General features: G+C 39.2%; 1 protein-coding gene across 1 annotated transcript in view; it reads left to right on the top strand.

Annotated features, from left to right (window-relative positions):
• The window catches only part of otog (otogelin), a 64,356-nt gene that overhangs the window by 5,523 nt on the left and 42,001 nt on the right, over positions 1-16,832 (top strand). The window contains exons 4-16 of the mRNA XM_044097710.1: positions 40-2,449; positions 3,850-3,951; positions 5,286-5,443; positions 6,228-6,349; positions 6,424-6,632; positions 7,826-7,956; positions 8,076-8,182; positions 9,371-9,480; positions 10,810-10,935; positions 12,175-12,283; positions 13,354-13,400; positions 14,284-14,429; positions 15,644-15,776. Coding sequence (XP_043953645.1) covers positions 40-2,449; positions 3,850-3,951; positions 5,286-5,443; positions 6,228-6,349; positions 6,424-6,632; positions 7,826-7,956; positions 8,076-8,182; positions 9,371-9,480; positions 10,810-10,935; positions 12,175-12,283; positions 13,354-13,400; positions 14,284-14,429; positions 15,644-15,776 — 3,910 coding nt within the window. The remainder of the gene's footprint in view (positions 1-39; positions 2,450-3,849; positions 3,952-5,285; positions 5,444-6,227; positions 6,350-6,423; positions 6,633-7,825; positions 7,957-8,075; positions 8,183-9,370; positions 9,481-10,809; positions 10,936-12,174; positions 12,284-13,353; positions 13,401-14,283; positions 14,430-15,643; positions 15,777-16,832) is intronic.

The following is a 16,832-nucleotide window of genomic DNA, read 5'->3' as shown; positions in this document are numbered from 1 at the left end:
TGCTTAAAACACTTAATGATTCAGTTTCTCTTCTTCTAGATCCTCCAATCAGCCACTTCTGCTTTAGAAACAAACACTTCAGCCTCCAGACGATCACTGGTTAGTGGAGCTGTTGCATCCAACCTGACGTCTGCCAGGATAGAGAGGACAAAAAACGACTTGTGGAGCCGAAGCGTTGACCAGTCATCTGTACCGTTGATGAGACAATCATCCTCAACTGGCAGCCAAGATGTGGAGAGCGATACAGAAAATAACCCCCATCCATCCCTTCAGTCAGAAACTGAGACTAAACTCCCAACCAGCGGTCAGTTACCGCTGGTCAGCACTACCTCACCTAATTGGTTACCAACTAAGACAGAAGAACTAAACCAATCCCAAACCAATTTGTCAACCAATCAACCACCAACAACTAGTCAATCAATAAAAATTACTACACCAACCAAACAATCTTTGACTGAAAACGGATCATCAAACCAATTTCAGACTACATCTGGACCGCCTACTGCTGTGATTACACAGTTCAACCAGTCAGACTTTAGCCCAGTGCCACACACTCAGCAAAGGTTGACAACAGCATCAACAAGCCAAACACCTGACCTAGTCCAATCCCAAACCAAACCAACGACCAGCCATTCCCAAGACACTGAACATGTCAGTCAATCAGGACACACCACAGAGAATATCAATCACTCATCAAGCAGCACAGTTTCACCTGGTCTATCATCAATAACAACTCGAGTCAGCCCAGAACAGCTGTTCAAACAACAGACAACAGCAATATCAACCAACCAACCGACAGAGACAACTCAGTCAGCCGAAACCCAAACTGGTCTAGCTTCACGTTTCCAATCTCAAAAAGCCAGCCAGTCAACAATACGTACTGGACTGACCAGTCAATCATCATCAGGCATAGCAACAGAAACTAGTAAGTCAACAAAAAGTAAAACTTTGTCAGGTGACACCTCAACCAAGATTGTTAAAATTAGCCAAACACAGGTCAACCTCGTGCATTCAAACCAAAAACCAACAACCACAAAATCTACCAGTCAATCAACTACAGAAGCATCTAGCCATTCAGAAGTCAGCCCAATAACAAAGTCCAAACAACAGTTGACAGCAAGATCAACAAGCCAAATAACAGAGACAACTCAGTCAGATGAAACCCAAGCCAATCTAGTTTCACGTATCCCATCTCAAACAACCAGCCAGTCAACAGTAAGGATGGGGTTGACCAGTCAATCATCAAGCATAGCAACAGAAACTCATAAATCAACAAGCAGCACAGCTAAGACTGTGAAAACCAGCAAATCAGAAGTCAATGTCGTGCCATTCATCCAAAACCCATCAACCACAACATCGACCAGTCAATCAACAATAGAACCATCTAGCCCACTGTCAACTACCAAAGTGACTTCCAAACCAACAACAACCACTGTTGCATCAATTAGTCAAACAAACCGACTGCCCACTAAAATGACACCACACAACAAAGGTGGACCATCCACCCAACGACCAGCCACCAAAACATCAGTCAGTCAATCTCCCATCACAACAACCCAAAACAACAAATCAGGAACTTCCAGAGAACCACCAAACCAGTTGTCAACCAACACTGCATTAGTCAATAAGGGAATAAGACCTACTAGACAAACGCCAAGCATTGCCTCATCAGAAAACCAGTCCCTAGATAGACTAACACAAACCACTCAGTCTTCAACCACATCGGTAATGTCCAAATCATCTGGAAGTATAGAACCAACCAAACCAACAGATCCCGAACCGTCCCAATTACAACACAGTCCTACTGCAGCAGTTCAACATGCAAGAAAGACAAAACACCCCATCCAACAAGTAGAGAGTACAACATCAGCCAGAAAGTCATCTGAGAAACAAATACCTGCTAAAGCACCGTCCAGAAACTCATCCTCTAAAAAGACTGGATCAAACCATTCACCAATAATCACAGCAAAATCTGGACAATCACTGGAAGGTACAGACCCCATTAGCCAATCACCAGTCAGTAAATCACCTCCCAGGATCTCAGATCTAGATGGGAGTACAACAAAATCAGCCCTACTGTCATCCAGCCGAACATCACCGAGCCCCTCAGCTACTTCATCACAACCAAAGAGCCAGTCCAATCTCACAACGACATTTTCTAACCAATCTCCAGCTACTTCAGCTCCTGCTGATCAATCAGTGACAACTTCAGTGGCTTTAGCATACACATCTCACAACCGGATGTTGAATAATCAAACTCTGGTGAAGTTGGTAAACTCAGACCAGTCACTGAATGGGTCTTTACTGCTAAACCAACTGGCAACTGGTCCAACAGCGGCAGGAAACCCAATCGGCGGCGCCTTTCATCCAGATGATCGGCCGGTTAATGTCTCGCAGCTCACCAGGCAGGCAAAGGAGACCCTAAAGTCTTTGAAACGTAGAATACCAGGTAAGGTTTAAAAGAAAGCATGAATGAATGTTTTCCAAAGTGCCTGAACTGAACCAGTTTCACTGTTTTTCTGCAGACATTTTATTGTTTATCAGGTGTCTTTGATGCCAAATATGTTTATTAAATATTTATTAAAACTATCTAACATAAATCTATAATATGAGACAAATAATCTGTGAAAAATTCAATATCCTCCACCCTTTCCCTGCCTTCTAAAGAAATGCAGAAGGCAGGGACCAAAAACAATCAGAACCAGGAGGGGAGTCTTACCACTGTCAATCAATCTGGTGTATGGATTGCTAAATGTGCTAATGGCGGAGAAACAAGTCACCGTCATAGAAAAACCGCTTATGTGCCGTCATCGTTGGCCATGTTAACTAGCATTAGCGTTCATGACAGGCTCTGCTACCAGAGAGCAAGGTGGAGTAGAAGGCAGATGAGCAGCGCCACATGGAGGGTGATTAACAGCGCTAAGACCCTCCTCCTTTCTCTGATCTGTTGTTTCTAGTTACGACTGGGAGAACTGGGAGAAGGCAGAGGAGCTTGATCTATTTTCATAGAAACCTCATAGTATGAGGTCTTCAAAAAAAAAAAAATTCCATATTTAGGTTTTCAAACCAAAACAACTCCCAGCGATCTCCTACAATTTACTATTTGTTTAAACATTTTTTACAGTCGAGTATAAATATAAAGTTACTTAAAATTTTTGGTTGTCAAAGAGCGTGTGAAAAATCTCTCTGATTGGTTTGAGTTGATGTGTAGCCAATTTGAAAGGACCAGCATGACTCCATTTTGCCGCAAAATGGCGAAAGGCAGAAATGGATATCATCCCTTTTTATGACAAATGACACTGTCCCCTGCTGGTGATCAGGTAGAATGCAAGAGAAATGCAGTTTCTTCAGTTCTCTTAATTTTGTTTTGCTTTTCTCTTATTCTCCTTTAAAAAATGTTCACAATTTTTTGAAAACAGATGTTTATTGTCATTAATATGCTCAAACTGTGGCCAGTTTTATGTTTTGTGATGAAGCTCCATTTTAATGTTTTGTCTTTGTGAAGATTTTTTATCAATATTTAAAGACTCCCTGGTGTCAGTGAACAATTGATCAACCTTGAGCAATCTCCACTGTCTCTTCTACCATACATGTGCTTTTGTGCATGATGCATTTGACTGGCCAGGGAAACCGAAAGCCCACCTAGCAGATGGTGTTAATGCAAGTTGAGGGGATCAACGTTGGTTTAAGCAAATTATTAAAATAGGTAACCTGTTACCAGCACATGTTACTGTTACATTTAGATGAATCTAGAATACTGAAATAAAACGAAAGGAGAAATAATCCTCTTTAAATGTTTCTGTTCCAACTGGCTGCCTGGTAATCACTGGTTTTACTGGTTTCTCTCAGGGGAGCCGTGTGAGTATCCCTGCCTTAATGGAGGACAGTGCTATTTGTCGGAGTTATGTGACTGCAGCTTGTTTCAGGCCGCTGGACACAGATGTCAGACAGGTAACCTGGCAAAACGTCTTCAAACTCACAAATTCATCTGAAAACAGAAAATTAGAGTCAGTTTGCTTTCTCATTTCTCCGTTGCATGGCAAATACTTACATAAATCCCTCAGTTTATACTCATAAATTTAGCATATTTTCACTTTTCATAGCATAAGAGCCAGGCTGATTTGAAATTAAAGCTGTTCATAGAGAGATCAGTTTTATGATATCATCAAAATGTCATCTGCAAAAGTGATTTTTGTCACTGCTCTGCTCTTGGGTCTTTGTCTTTAAAAATCCATCCATCCATCCATCCATCCATCCATCCATCCATCCATCCATCCATCCATCCATCCATCCATCCATCCATTCTTCCATCCATCCATCCATCCATCCATCCATCCATCCATCCATCCATCCATCCATCCATCCATCCATCCATCCCATCCATCTATCCATCTTTAACACCCTTGTCCCCAGTGGGGTCAGGAGTTGCTGGTGCTGATCTCCAGCTAACGTTCCGGGCGAGAGGTGGGGTCACCCTGGACAGGTCGCCAATCTGTCGCAGTCTATAAAAATATGTGGTAATATTAATATTGAAAATTTTTTTAAACTTTTGCTCTATTTTTAACATCAAGTACAAAGAAAATATATTTACAATAAAATATCCAACAATTAACGCAAACAAGAATTAGTTGCAAAAAATTATTTACAAACTTAGCATTGATGTATAAGCCACACGTTTTTTTTAATGAGAACTTAGTTCAGTTTGCTTATCCTTAAAGAACCTTCTAAATGGATATTAAATCTACTTATTTCTATGGCATTAAGCTTTCCACATTTCTTAAATGGGTAAATCTGTAATCAACAAATGTGATAGAGATCTGTCTTACTAAATGAAAAAATAATTACAAAAAAAACTTTCCATATTAAAATTGCACAATATGGGATGTTCCAATTGGCCAATAATGAAAAACACAAACTTTTTCTAGAACTGATGCTGATGCTAACCTTCAGCATCCAGAATGTCAAGACAACACAGCAAAAAATGAATCCTGCCAAGTATTTTTAGTTTCTAGTGCAAATATATTTATAAATCAGACAAAACTAACATACAAGTAACTTTTTAGCACAATATTGGTCCTTGCTTTACGTAAATAATTTTTTACTTAAAACATACAGGAATGATGAGTTATTGATCTATTTGTGTTCAGCGGCCATTAAAATGCTTTAGTTAATCTATTCCCATTTTTCAGTCTAGAAAATGCTAAACTTGTGCATCGTGATCATGTTTTTTAAATGATTGTAATAATTTCAACAGATATTTTCATTATTTTCTCGTTGCTTCCCAGTTCCAAATCTCGGGTTTGAGAGGGAGATGACCTGCAGGACGTGGGGTCAGTACAACTTTGAGACCTTTGACGGTCTCTACTTCCACTTCCCTGGCCGATGCACGTACACGCTGCTGCGGGACTGTGAGGAAACCACCCAGGCCAGCGTTGTTGTCCAGGTTGGTTCATACTAAACAAATCCTCACGACTTTGAGACGCTCAGAAGTTTCTCTATGTGGTTCATTACCCTCTTAGTATCAATCCCAGCCTAAGGAAAGTTTGTTCTTAAGTTAATTCAAAGGATGATTAGAGTCAATTACTTTTAAATACTGCAATTTCCCAGAATGCCTTGAAAGTACCTGGAACAGATGAGGGCTTTGTTTCCATGCAAAGGAAGGAGATACTTTATCTCTGCCTGGGAAAACCAAAACACACATTTTGATCACTGATTGATTTTCTTTTCAATCACAATTTTATCACAACCGAGAACACGATGGCAAAACTTTAGATTCTATTTTCTTCCAGGTAAACAAACCAATGTTTTTCAAAGAAGGACATAAAATTACAAAGTTTCATCTTAAAATGGTGGATTTTCCAAAATCCTTCAAATTTATTTTAGTCTCTACTAGTTATATTTGCTAACTAAATATTTAGTTTTGAGCTAAATCTTTAGTTTGAAGTTAAATATTTAGGTTGTAAACTAAATGTTTAGCTTGGTAACTAAACATTTGGTTTGTCAGCTGACGATGGTTATGTAAAAAACAGAAAATTAACTTTGGTTTTAAACTGAACATTTGAATGGCTTTGTGCACAACACTGCTTACTTCTACTGTTTAATGGAGCACTAGGCTGGTGTTTAGTTTTTTAAATAATGCTGGCAGCAGCATTGCAGTAGTTTCTAAAGCCAACCTGTTAGCATTTATTTGATGAGACGTTTACGTTCCTGGATCTGGATATTTGCAGGTCCACAATGATCCAAACTGCGGCTCGGCTCCCTACGCCTGTCAGCGGTCCGTTAGCCTCTTCCTGCCGTGGGATGGAGAGATACGACTCCATGCCACCAGCGTTACCTTCAAAGGTCAAAGGTTAGAGACCTAGCAATGCTTGCTGTCTGTGTGCTTCTCTTTAAGTCTTTATATATGAAAATCTCTCTGTTTAGTCTGCAGCTTCCTCATCACATCCATGAGCTTCAGCTGGAGCAGATTTCCCAGTATGTGCTGGTGACGCAGCAGCAGGGCTTCACGCTGGCCTGGGAGGGGCGGAGCGGATCGGTCTACATTAAACTCAGCCCGCAGTTCGTGGGCCGAACCTGCGGCCTGTGTGGAAACTTTAACGCAGACATTCAGGACGACCTTAAGACGAGCTACGGTAAATAATATTTTAAAGGTGACCAACTATGTTTTCTTGAAGAGGTTAGGATAGATCCAATCATTCTTAGATAATGAAATTTTAGTATAATTTAAGTCGTCTTGTAACCTGAAATATAAATAAGCTGCTGCTGTCCACGTCCCCCAACTCAACGTTTACACTTGCATGTGAAAATGGTTGCAAACAGATGCTCAATTCTACAACTGTACATCTTTGAAAAGGAGAAGTGGAGCCTCCTGTGCAACTAACAAGAATGCGGCAAGTGGTTTCTGGATGGTAAGTGAACAACAAAACACTTTGTTTATTCCAGCAGCCATTGTATAGCGGTAAAACCAGCTGACCAAATGAGATGGAGCTCAGCTCAGGTTGCTAGCTAACAGTACAGTGCCTGATGAATCTGCCTCATTGAAAGATTTTGAATTGGCTAATTTTCCAGACACTAAAAATCCTTAAAGGGGACCTATTGTGCAAAATTCCCTTTTTAAATGTTGTTGTTCTTCGAACTGTTTCTAAAAACAGTTCAAGCAATTAAAAAGCCTCCACCAAGTTATTTTTTAGCAATAACTTAATGTTTTTGGTGTCTGGAAAACAAGCTGTATAAAAAAACCTCTGGGCTGTTATCTCACAAATCAGCATTCACTGCTCTGTTACCTAGCAACCCAGGTGGAACTCCAGCATGTTTGGTCAGCTGGTTTTACTGCTGTATCCACTGTACAATGGCTGCTGGAAAAAACAAGTGTTTGCCTGTTGATTTACAACCCAGAAATCACCTGCTACATTATTGTTGGTTGTGCAGGAGGCTCTACTTCTGCTTTTCAAAGATGTACGGTTGCATAATTGTGCATCTGTTTGCAGCCATTTTAACATGCCAGTGCAAAGGTTGAGTTGAGGTCGCGGCCAGCAGCAGCTTATTTTTATTTAAAGTGACAGAGACCCTAAATTAGACAAAAATTTTATCATCCAAAAATGACTTTGTGCAAAACAATTTAATAATTACAGACCTATCCAAACCTGTTTAAGGAAGCATAATAAGTCACTTTTAACTTGTTGCTAAAAAAATGGCTGGATATATATATGTATGTTTTTAAATGCTGGGGCGGCTTTTAGAAGCAGATGAGACCCAAATGGAAGCATAAAAACATGCAAAATGTGAGCTGACTTACAGTCAGGCTGAGTGTTTTCCTGCCTCTCAGGTGTGCTGACTCCAGACGTAGAGATGTTTGGGAACAGCTGGATGGAGATGGAGCCCCACCAGGACCGATGTCCCCATGTTCCCTCTGCATTCCCGTCGCCCTGCGCTGGTGTTGATACTCAAATCCTTCTGGTGAGACAGGAAATGAAGGAAGAATAATTCCCACATCTAACCCTGAAACAAAGTAAAGCCTGACATATTTTACAGTTTTGTCTGGAGAAGCTTTTCTGTTTGGTTTGTTTTGGCTGCAGAAAGTGGAGGAAGTGTGTGCGGCGCTGCTGGACCCGCCTTTCCAGAGCTGCCATGACTTTGTGAGTCCGCTGTCCTACATGGCTAGCTGCTCCAACGACCTCTGCATGTAAGAACAACCGATTGCAATCTCTACTGTTAAAAGAGATTGCAGTTATTTTTATTTTATCCTCCTGGAAACACAAGGCTTTGACTATACCACAGGTGTCCAAAATTTTTTTCACCAGGGCCAAAATCATCAAGAAAAATAAACATCCTTCTTTTTTTACCAGTTTGACAATCTTTAAATACTAATTAAAATTAAACAATGGAGCATTTTTCTGTCAATTCTGAGAAAAGAAAACAAGATTTAGGTCATTTTAATTAAAAAGTATTTAGCTAAGTTTGATAAATTCATTATCAAATTCAGTATCAAAGCCTGCTAGACAGATGTGTTTCCCCACAAAAGAATACAAAAAGCCCAAGTACTGAATTCTTTGTGTTGTAATCAACATTTTCTATTGTAAGATATTATTATTTTTTTAATAATAAAAAAAATCTCCATCTGAATCAATAACCTGTGCTCTCATTACAAAAACAAAAAATATTACCAAGTGATTGGTCTAGTTTCTAGTGCAAACATCAAAACTAACTTAAAAGTAACTTTTCAGCAAGATAACGGAGCTTGTTTTTAGTAATAGGTAAATAATTCCTCAATATTGATAAGAAGTTCTAGTTCCACTAGCAGATTATTTCACTTATGCCAATTTTCCCATGTTATAAGTAAAATAATCCATCAGTGGAACTAGTAATTTTTAAATTTATATTCAGGAATTATTAACTTAAATCAAGCTTCTGTCTTGCTGAAAGGTTACTTGTAAGTTAGTGTTTTTCTTATAAAGTAGACTAAAAATACATGGTAGGGTTTTATATTTTTGCAGTTTGGTGTTGGGATAGATAAAATTGGTAAATATGGAGCATCTGGAAAGGTTTCACTCCTTTAAAAAAAATATGTGGATTAAACTTAAAGCTGCATTTTTTTAAACTTTACAATGAAATTTTTTAACTTTTTGTTGTTTTCTATAAGGATCCGAACCAGGGAATGCCTGTTTGTGTTATATTTACACCCATTTGTGTGTTTTTGAAATTGATTCAGCCCCAGTAATCTGCTCCACAGACTTTTGTCTTTTTGTTTACGGCAGCGCAGGCTTTGAGTTGCTATTTTGAGTAGGATCAGCCCAGTGAACCAGGGTTGTGTAACCACACCTCTCCTGGCTCCGCTCGAACAGTCCTTTTCTGTCTTTTCACTCCGATGAAGGTCGGGTCCCAGTGGCGATGTGGTATGCCAGGTGTTCAGCGAATACGCTCGAGCCTGCGCCCATGCTGATCACCCACTGCACAACTGGAGGCAGCGCGTTCCTCAGTGTGGTACGCTTTCACTCACATTTAATCAACAAACAACAAAACTCTAATAATTATGCTCTAATGTGCAGCTTTCTTTTTTGTAGGTAACTTTGGTCATGGCTGTGACTGCATGACACAACAGTCATACCTCAACAAATATTACTCTTGAAAAAATATGTAATATGCTTCTTTAGGACACCAGTCATATATACGGAAATGTGATTTGTATCACTAAACTGCAGACAGCACCTGCATTTAATCCTGTTTTTAAGTTTATTGATGTTCTCAATTAAAAAAACTATGGGGAAAATTGTAAAATTAAAAATCCTCAGGATATGGACATAGTGGCGGGAAGTAAAGGGATTAAATGTCATTAATTGGAATTTATTGTGACAACATAAATCAAAATCAATATCCACCCCTGTCTAGTAGTGGTTTAGAAAGATCTTAGAACTTCAGTGTATCCCAATCAGGGCTTTTTTTTTGTTTTGTTTTACCCCCGATTCCGAATCCAAGTCCTTTGATTTTGATTATTAGCCTATCCGAAACTACAAAAATACATACAAAAAATATAAGAGCGAAGAAAAAGATCTACAAAGTACCTTATTTTTTATTTTGTCCACCGTATTCATCATTTAGCAGAACACTGAGTCTGCGTGAATAAAATGCAAATAATTATTTTGATTTCGGTTGTTAAAAAATCCATTATGCAACATGAAGAACTTAACGTTGCTTGCCAACCGCCATTAAAAGAGAACGATCGCTGGCATGTTTGCGCATGCGTGTTTACATTGTCTGTGCTGTACCACAACCTGCGGCGCGACCGTCGCGCTACTCTCACTGCTCGCTGTAACTGCACAGATTTTTGGCCGTTTTGTTGCTTAAGTCTCCAATAGACGAGAAAAAGTTGCTAGATTCGTAGCTAGTCACTTTTTAAAAATAAGGTCGTTAGAGGGGTCTGAAAAGTCACTAAATTAAAGCTAAGACGTAGTTAAGTTAGCAGCTATGCTCCCACTTCAAGCTAATGCCGTATTTTGCTACACTTTACAACGGTCACTGCTGCAAAAGTGCTGCGCATGTTATCTTTACAGACAGTATGACTCCGTACCACCACACAAAGGTAGATACTAGTTGTTTTAATTTCTATTTGGGTTTAAAATAATTATACATATCAAACTGATTCCTGGTCCAGATGTACGCCTAGATGTGACTATGATTTCCGATCACGTGATCTGATCGGGACATCCCTAGTTCTTAATGCCCTGCAGGTATTTCTTGAGAAAAACACTCAGAATCAGTTCATTTGTGACTGTTTCAAGTCAAAATGTTTTTAAACTCTTTTTCTGTGACCAGTGAAGCAGTGTCCTCTGGGGCTGCAGTACAGGGAATGCATCAGCTGCTGTCCAGAGACATGCAACCTGGAGCGGACATGCATAGACAGCAAGCTGGCCTGCTTAGATGGATGCTACTGTCCTGAAGGTAAACTGTTGGGTGTATTATTCTATAGAGCTTTGGAACCAACAGTCGCTCGGCACCATCTTTAAAGGCCACAGACCAAAACGAACTTTATTCTGGGGTTTTCATTGCGTTACCAACCACACCGAAGTTGTTTTCAAGTTGGATATTGGATATCCACACTCCACGGAGCAAGGGCTCAAGGTTTATCCGATTTATGAACGCTAATTCCTGCTAGCTCTTCTCTACCACTCCCTCCTCAGGCGCTCCGAGGTTCATTTGGGGACCGTCAATTTCCGAACCAAACACTCCTGTGAATAAATGCCTTGCCTTGTGACCAACTGATACAAAAAGTGGTAATTCATGCTATTATACAAGCCACACTATCCTCTATTAAAAGTTTAAGACATATTCAACATTTTAAATTATTCTTGACGCGCATGTCGGTCTGATGTTGTGGAGGTTACCTCGTAGTGACCCATATTCAGCGCTGGAACCCAGTCAGGATTGAGCTCATCTATTTCATAAGTCGGTTTGCCTTGAAGAGGACATATCAGAACACACATCAGTGTTAATACTGTAAATTTGACAAGACTAGTAAAATAGTTGACTTCACAATAATGGAATAACCTCGATGTCCACTGACAAAACTCCATAAAAAACATAAGCCCGACCTGAACAAGGTTGACCCACTTAAATGAACTCAACGTAACTGAACATGAGTACACCCGGGCAAAATCATAGCAAAACATTATGACACAACACCAACAAAGCAAATTTAGACACTCACCAGAATGGACATGTCTGGAGCAAACTTGTAGATATCGGGATGTTGGAGAACTTTACATCAGGACGTCTCACCGCCACCGCTGATACCCAGGACATTCGTCACCTTTTCGTTAGCTTCGATAGCTTAGCTCCGTTATCTTAGCCCCTTTCCGTTATTTAGAGACAGGAAAACCGTGAAACGAAAGTCCTTTTTCTCGTTTCGGTTGTGTGATCGGACATTACATCCAATAACGCAGCAAGTTCGAACCATTGCTAAATAATTTTAAGTAACTTAGATTCAAAATATCTGTGAGACAGTCGTTTTTGTCGGTTATGTTTATGGTCCCTGAAGATGGCGCTCATCCCTACGTCTAGAGCAGCGATGTGAAGTTCCAAAGCTCTATACAAAGCGCTATACAAGTTTTTCCGATTTATGGTTTTACAGTAACTTATTATATTTTTTAATTCCTGAGTTTTCTGTGTATGTGTCCCCAGGTCTGATTTATGAGGAAGGGAGTTGTGTGGCCCCGGCTGACTGTCCCTGTGAATACCACGGCATGTTTTATCCATCTGGACAAACTCTGCAGGAAGAATGCAACAACTGGTGAGCATCAAATAACTTCTCCCTGCTGATTTGGTTTAAATATTTGGGTTTTTACTGTTTCAAAGAATTTGAAAATCCTTTAACAACATTAGTTTCAATTTAGGGCTGGACGATATGGCTGAAAAACGTATCACGATATAAGGGTTTCATATCAGTCCATACACTGCAAAAACATCAAATCTTACCAAGTATTTTTGGTCTAGTTTCTGGTGCAAATATCTTAGTACACTTGAAATAAGACAAAAGTAACTTAGAAGAAGGTTTTCAGCAAGCTAGAGGAGCTTGTTTTAAGTCAATAATTACTTAATACTGATGAAAAAGTTCTAGTTCCACTGGTTATTTCAGTCATAACGCGGGAAGAATGTCTTGTAATAAGTGAAAACTAGTACTTTTTTGTATAAATATTAAGGAATTAATGACTAAAAATAATCTCTTATATCTTGATGAAAAGTTACTTGTAAGTTAGTTTGTCTTATTTCAAGTGTACAAAGATATTTCCACTAAAAACTTGACCAAAAAAAAATACAAGGTCAGATTTTTTCGATAGTTACTGATTAGTTTTTTGTTTTGAATATCCAAAATGTTCCTGTTTTATCCACAGTTTTAATTCCAGACCTTAAATTGCTACTGCTACTACTCAGCAGGTTGTTGCTAGGTTACCAAAGAGTGAGTGAGTTCAACCTAGTTTGGCTGGCTTAGAGGTTGAGCAGCTAAAGTCAGAAAACAGGTGATCCAAAAAAAATTAGTTAATTTGTTAAATATAATCAAATTAAGTTTATCCAAGTAGATATATAAAATTTATTAAGTTTAAAAAAGTAAATGAATTCAGTTTGGCAAACTTAATTTGGTTATATTTAACAAATTAACTCAATGTTTAAGTTGGAGATTCTTGTCCATGGGTTGTATTTTTTATTCCTGCAAACAGAATCTGCTCTCTTCCTAACAGCTGCATTCGGTCCCATTAATCTGCTGGGATCTGGCCGCCTGTGTGTCCAGTTTCTGTCAGTAATCCTGCCATTAGCTCAGCCTTTCATGTCGCCACCTGTGGATTTCTCTGCTCTCTGTTGCAGCACATGTGTGGGTGGAGTGTGGAACTGTACCGACCACACTTGCCCAGGTTTGTGCTTTTCCTCCAACTGCATGCAATAGTGATTTTAAAAAAAATAAATAAACGTCATACAAGAAGAACTGATTTTTTTAGTTTGTAAATGCTTTACAGTAGGGCTGCAGCTAACAATCGTTTTAGTGTCAAATATTCTTTCGATTATTCTGACGATTAATTGATTAAATTCAATTCATATTCAAAAATACACAAAGTGTTTTTGATCTAGTTTCTAATGCAAATATCTTATTACACTTGAAATGACAAAACAAACTTAAAAGTAACTTTTCAGCAAGATATAGGAGCGTGTTTTAATAAAATAATTCCTTAGTATTGATAAAAAACGTACTGGTTCCACTGCCAGATTATGTAATTTATAGTTATTCCCTTTTTATCATTGTAAGGGAATTATTTTCTTAAAATAACTTGTAAGTTAGTTTGGTCTTATTTCAAGTACACTAACATATTTGGATTCTACTTTACAGTAAGGCTCTTCTTATAAATGCTAATAAGTATGTTATTAATTCATCTCCAAGCATTTCACTGTGAAGGGTGAGAAGGACACAAAATCTGACAGGTTCTGGCCAAATAGTGAATTAAATTTGTTCACCTCTATATTTTATTTAGAGTTGTTACACTAAACATTTCTACCTTGAAAGCACAATAAGCATTTTAGCGTACAGCCTCTTTCTCAACCTTACTTAATGGATAATAAACAGTTATTAATGATTTATAAAGTGCTCATAGATGAATTCTATAAACTTTTTATTAGTCATCTATCAGCTGAGTCTTACTGCCTATTTGCACTAGAAGCCAGACAAAAATAATTAGTAAGACGTTGTGTTTTTGCATTTTTATGTGCAGAAGGAAAGTTGAAAAATGCGTTGCTTTTTTTCAGGGGAATGCTCGGTAACAGGCGATATGTACTTCCAGTCATTTGACGGGAGGATCTTCACCTTCCCTGCGACATGTCACTACGTCCTCGCCAAAAGTCGCAACTCAGGGAAATTTGCCGTCACCATCCAGAATGCCCCCTGCGGAGCTGTGAGTCACTCCTAACCTGATATTTCTTTTGCTGCGGCTCCTGTTGGCTCAGGTTGCAATTTGTCCATCATGTAGATCATATCAGAATTTAAGTGCTCAATAATCCCTGCTGAGTCGAGGGTTTTGACTGCGACTGCAGGAGTAGATAATGAGCAAGAAAAGTGACAAAAGACTGAGGGCTTCTTCTCCTCTCTACTGGGCTTCCCAGCAGGGAGAGGGAGAGGGAGAGGTGAGATATAAGATGTCCTACTCATCAGAGCAGAGACCTCTAACAGCCAACAGGATTAGCTTATCTGGCCCGACTGACAGAGCAGTGGGAGCGGGAGGGGCGGCGGCTCTGGACAGAGAGAAGGTTATGCAGGAGAAGCAGGAGGTGAATGATGGGAAGGGAAGGTAAAAGTGGGGAGGGTGGAGGTGGGCACTAAAACCTCTCGGCTGTGGAGCCACTTATGAAAGAAACGATTCATCTGAGAACATCAGAAGCGAAAGTGAAGCAGCTTTTATCATTTATATCAGCAGATTTTACATTAAAGGGGACCTGCTATGCTTCCTTAAACATATTAGAAAAGGTTTATTTGCTATACAGAACATTTTTATTTAAAAAATATTAACATAATCATAACTAATTAAATAATGAGATTAAATAATAAGACAAAACTAACTTACAGTAACTTTAAAGCAAGAAATAAGAGCTTATTTAAAGAGTGAATAAATCTTGAAAATTGATGAAAAAGTTCTAGTTCCACTGGCAGATTATTTCTCTAATAACATGGAAAAATCTTGTAAGTAAGTGAAATAATCTGCCAGTAGACCTAATAGTTTTTTACCAATATTAAGGAAATAGTTATAATGTAATTAAGGACTTAAAACAAGCTCTTATATTTTGCTGAACAGTGCCTTGTAAGAGAGTTTTGTCTTATTTGAAGTGCACCAAGATAGTTGGACTAGAAAATAGACCTAAAATTTGCATGGACCCGATTCCAACAGCTGCAACCTGGATTTCTGTTTTATTCCAGAAGAAAAGTGGAATTTAGCAACAATTTGTTGTTGCTAAATGTGTCAGTTTTCTCAGTTTTCTCTTACAGATCCAAATCCACATTATCTCATTTTGTGGGACAGAGTTTTTCATCCTGACTACGTTTGTATTTTTGCTCTCTTTGTGTCTCCTGAATCTTCTTCTGTTTGGAAAAACGTCCATCTTGTCTCGATTGCAGAATCTAGACGGGGCCTGCATCCAATCAGTTAACCTGATCATTGACGAGGATCCAAGGACTGAGATCACACTGAGTCACGTCGGCGAGGTCTTCATGGCCGGCCAGTACCGCGTCTCGCTGCCCTATTCTGACGGTACTGTCCCTCGTCTTTCATCGCAGGCCGCCATTGTCTCGTCCAGGACTCTTTCAGCACTCATGCTGGAGGCAGATTGAATGACAGCTGTGCTATTGAGGAAATATTTTCCCAATGCAGAGCTGTTCAGGTCCTGCATTGTGTGCAGAAAATGCCGTCCCCTCTGAGTGTTGCTCTCATTACACGCCGGCGTCTTGGTGGTCAAATCAATGCTCTTTTGTGTGTTTTATGTGAAACTGTGTACAGTAATCCCTCGTTTATCGCGGGGGTTACGTTCCGAAAATGACCCGCGATAAGTGAAATCCGCGAAATAGAAAACTTTTTTTTTTTTACAATTAGCAACTATTACATGTATACAAATACAGTGACTGACGTGTAGGCCGTTTCACTGCTCTTCAGACTGGGCCGCTGCATCCTGACTGCGCTCTGCAGTGTTCTCTTCTTCTGAAGCCCGCGGTGCAGGTGTGTTTGTTCGGGAGAAGAACATAGTGATAAGCAGCTGTTGTCGCTCTTTTTTCTTCTTTGCAAAAATATCCTTGTACACCGACATGCCACCATCGATTACGTTGGAGAACTGTAATGAACGGCTCATCAAAGGGTCCCATTCCTCAGCTACTCGCTTAAGTTCAGTGGCCATTCGCACCATGGTTGCTAAGCGACCAAGCGTTAGTCCTTCCAGTAATTCGTAGCATGTTTTGATACAAGAAGCGGGAGTGAGTTTTTAGCGAATCAGAATGCAGAGCACAATGCACCAAAAAAAAAAAAAATAAATAATGCATTATGAAAATCCGCGAAATAGCGAATCCGCGATAAGTGAACCGCGAAGTGGCGAGGGATCACTGTAATACTTAATGCATAAATGAAAACATCAGGATTTATGCTTTGCGTTCTGTTGCAGGAGCTGGTTTATAACATCATCTGCCTGTGTAACCAAAGATCATAACTCCACTAGTTTAATAAAAATAGATTTCTTTAATTTCACCAAATAAGTACAAGAATAAATGACGTATTGAAATTAAAACATGAATTGAGTTCAATTCAGTTAAAGAAAACTCA

Source organism: Gambusia affinis, linkage group LG02, assembly GCF_019740435.1.
Source record: "Gambusia affinis linkage group LG02, SWU_Gaff_1.0, whole genome shotgun sequence".
In the NCBI taxonomy this organism is placed as follows: Eukaryota; Metazoa; Chordata; class Actinopteri; order Cyprinodontiformes; family Poeciliidae; genus Gambusia; species Gambusia affinis.
This window is presented reverse-complemented; position numbering and strand designations above follow the sequence as displayed.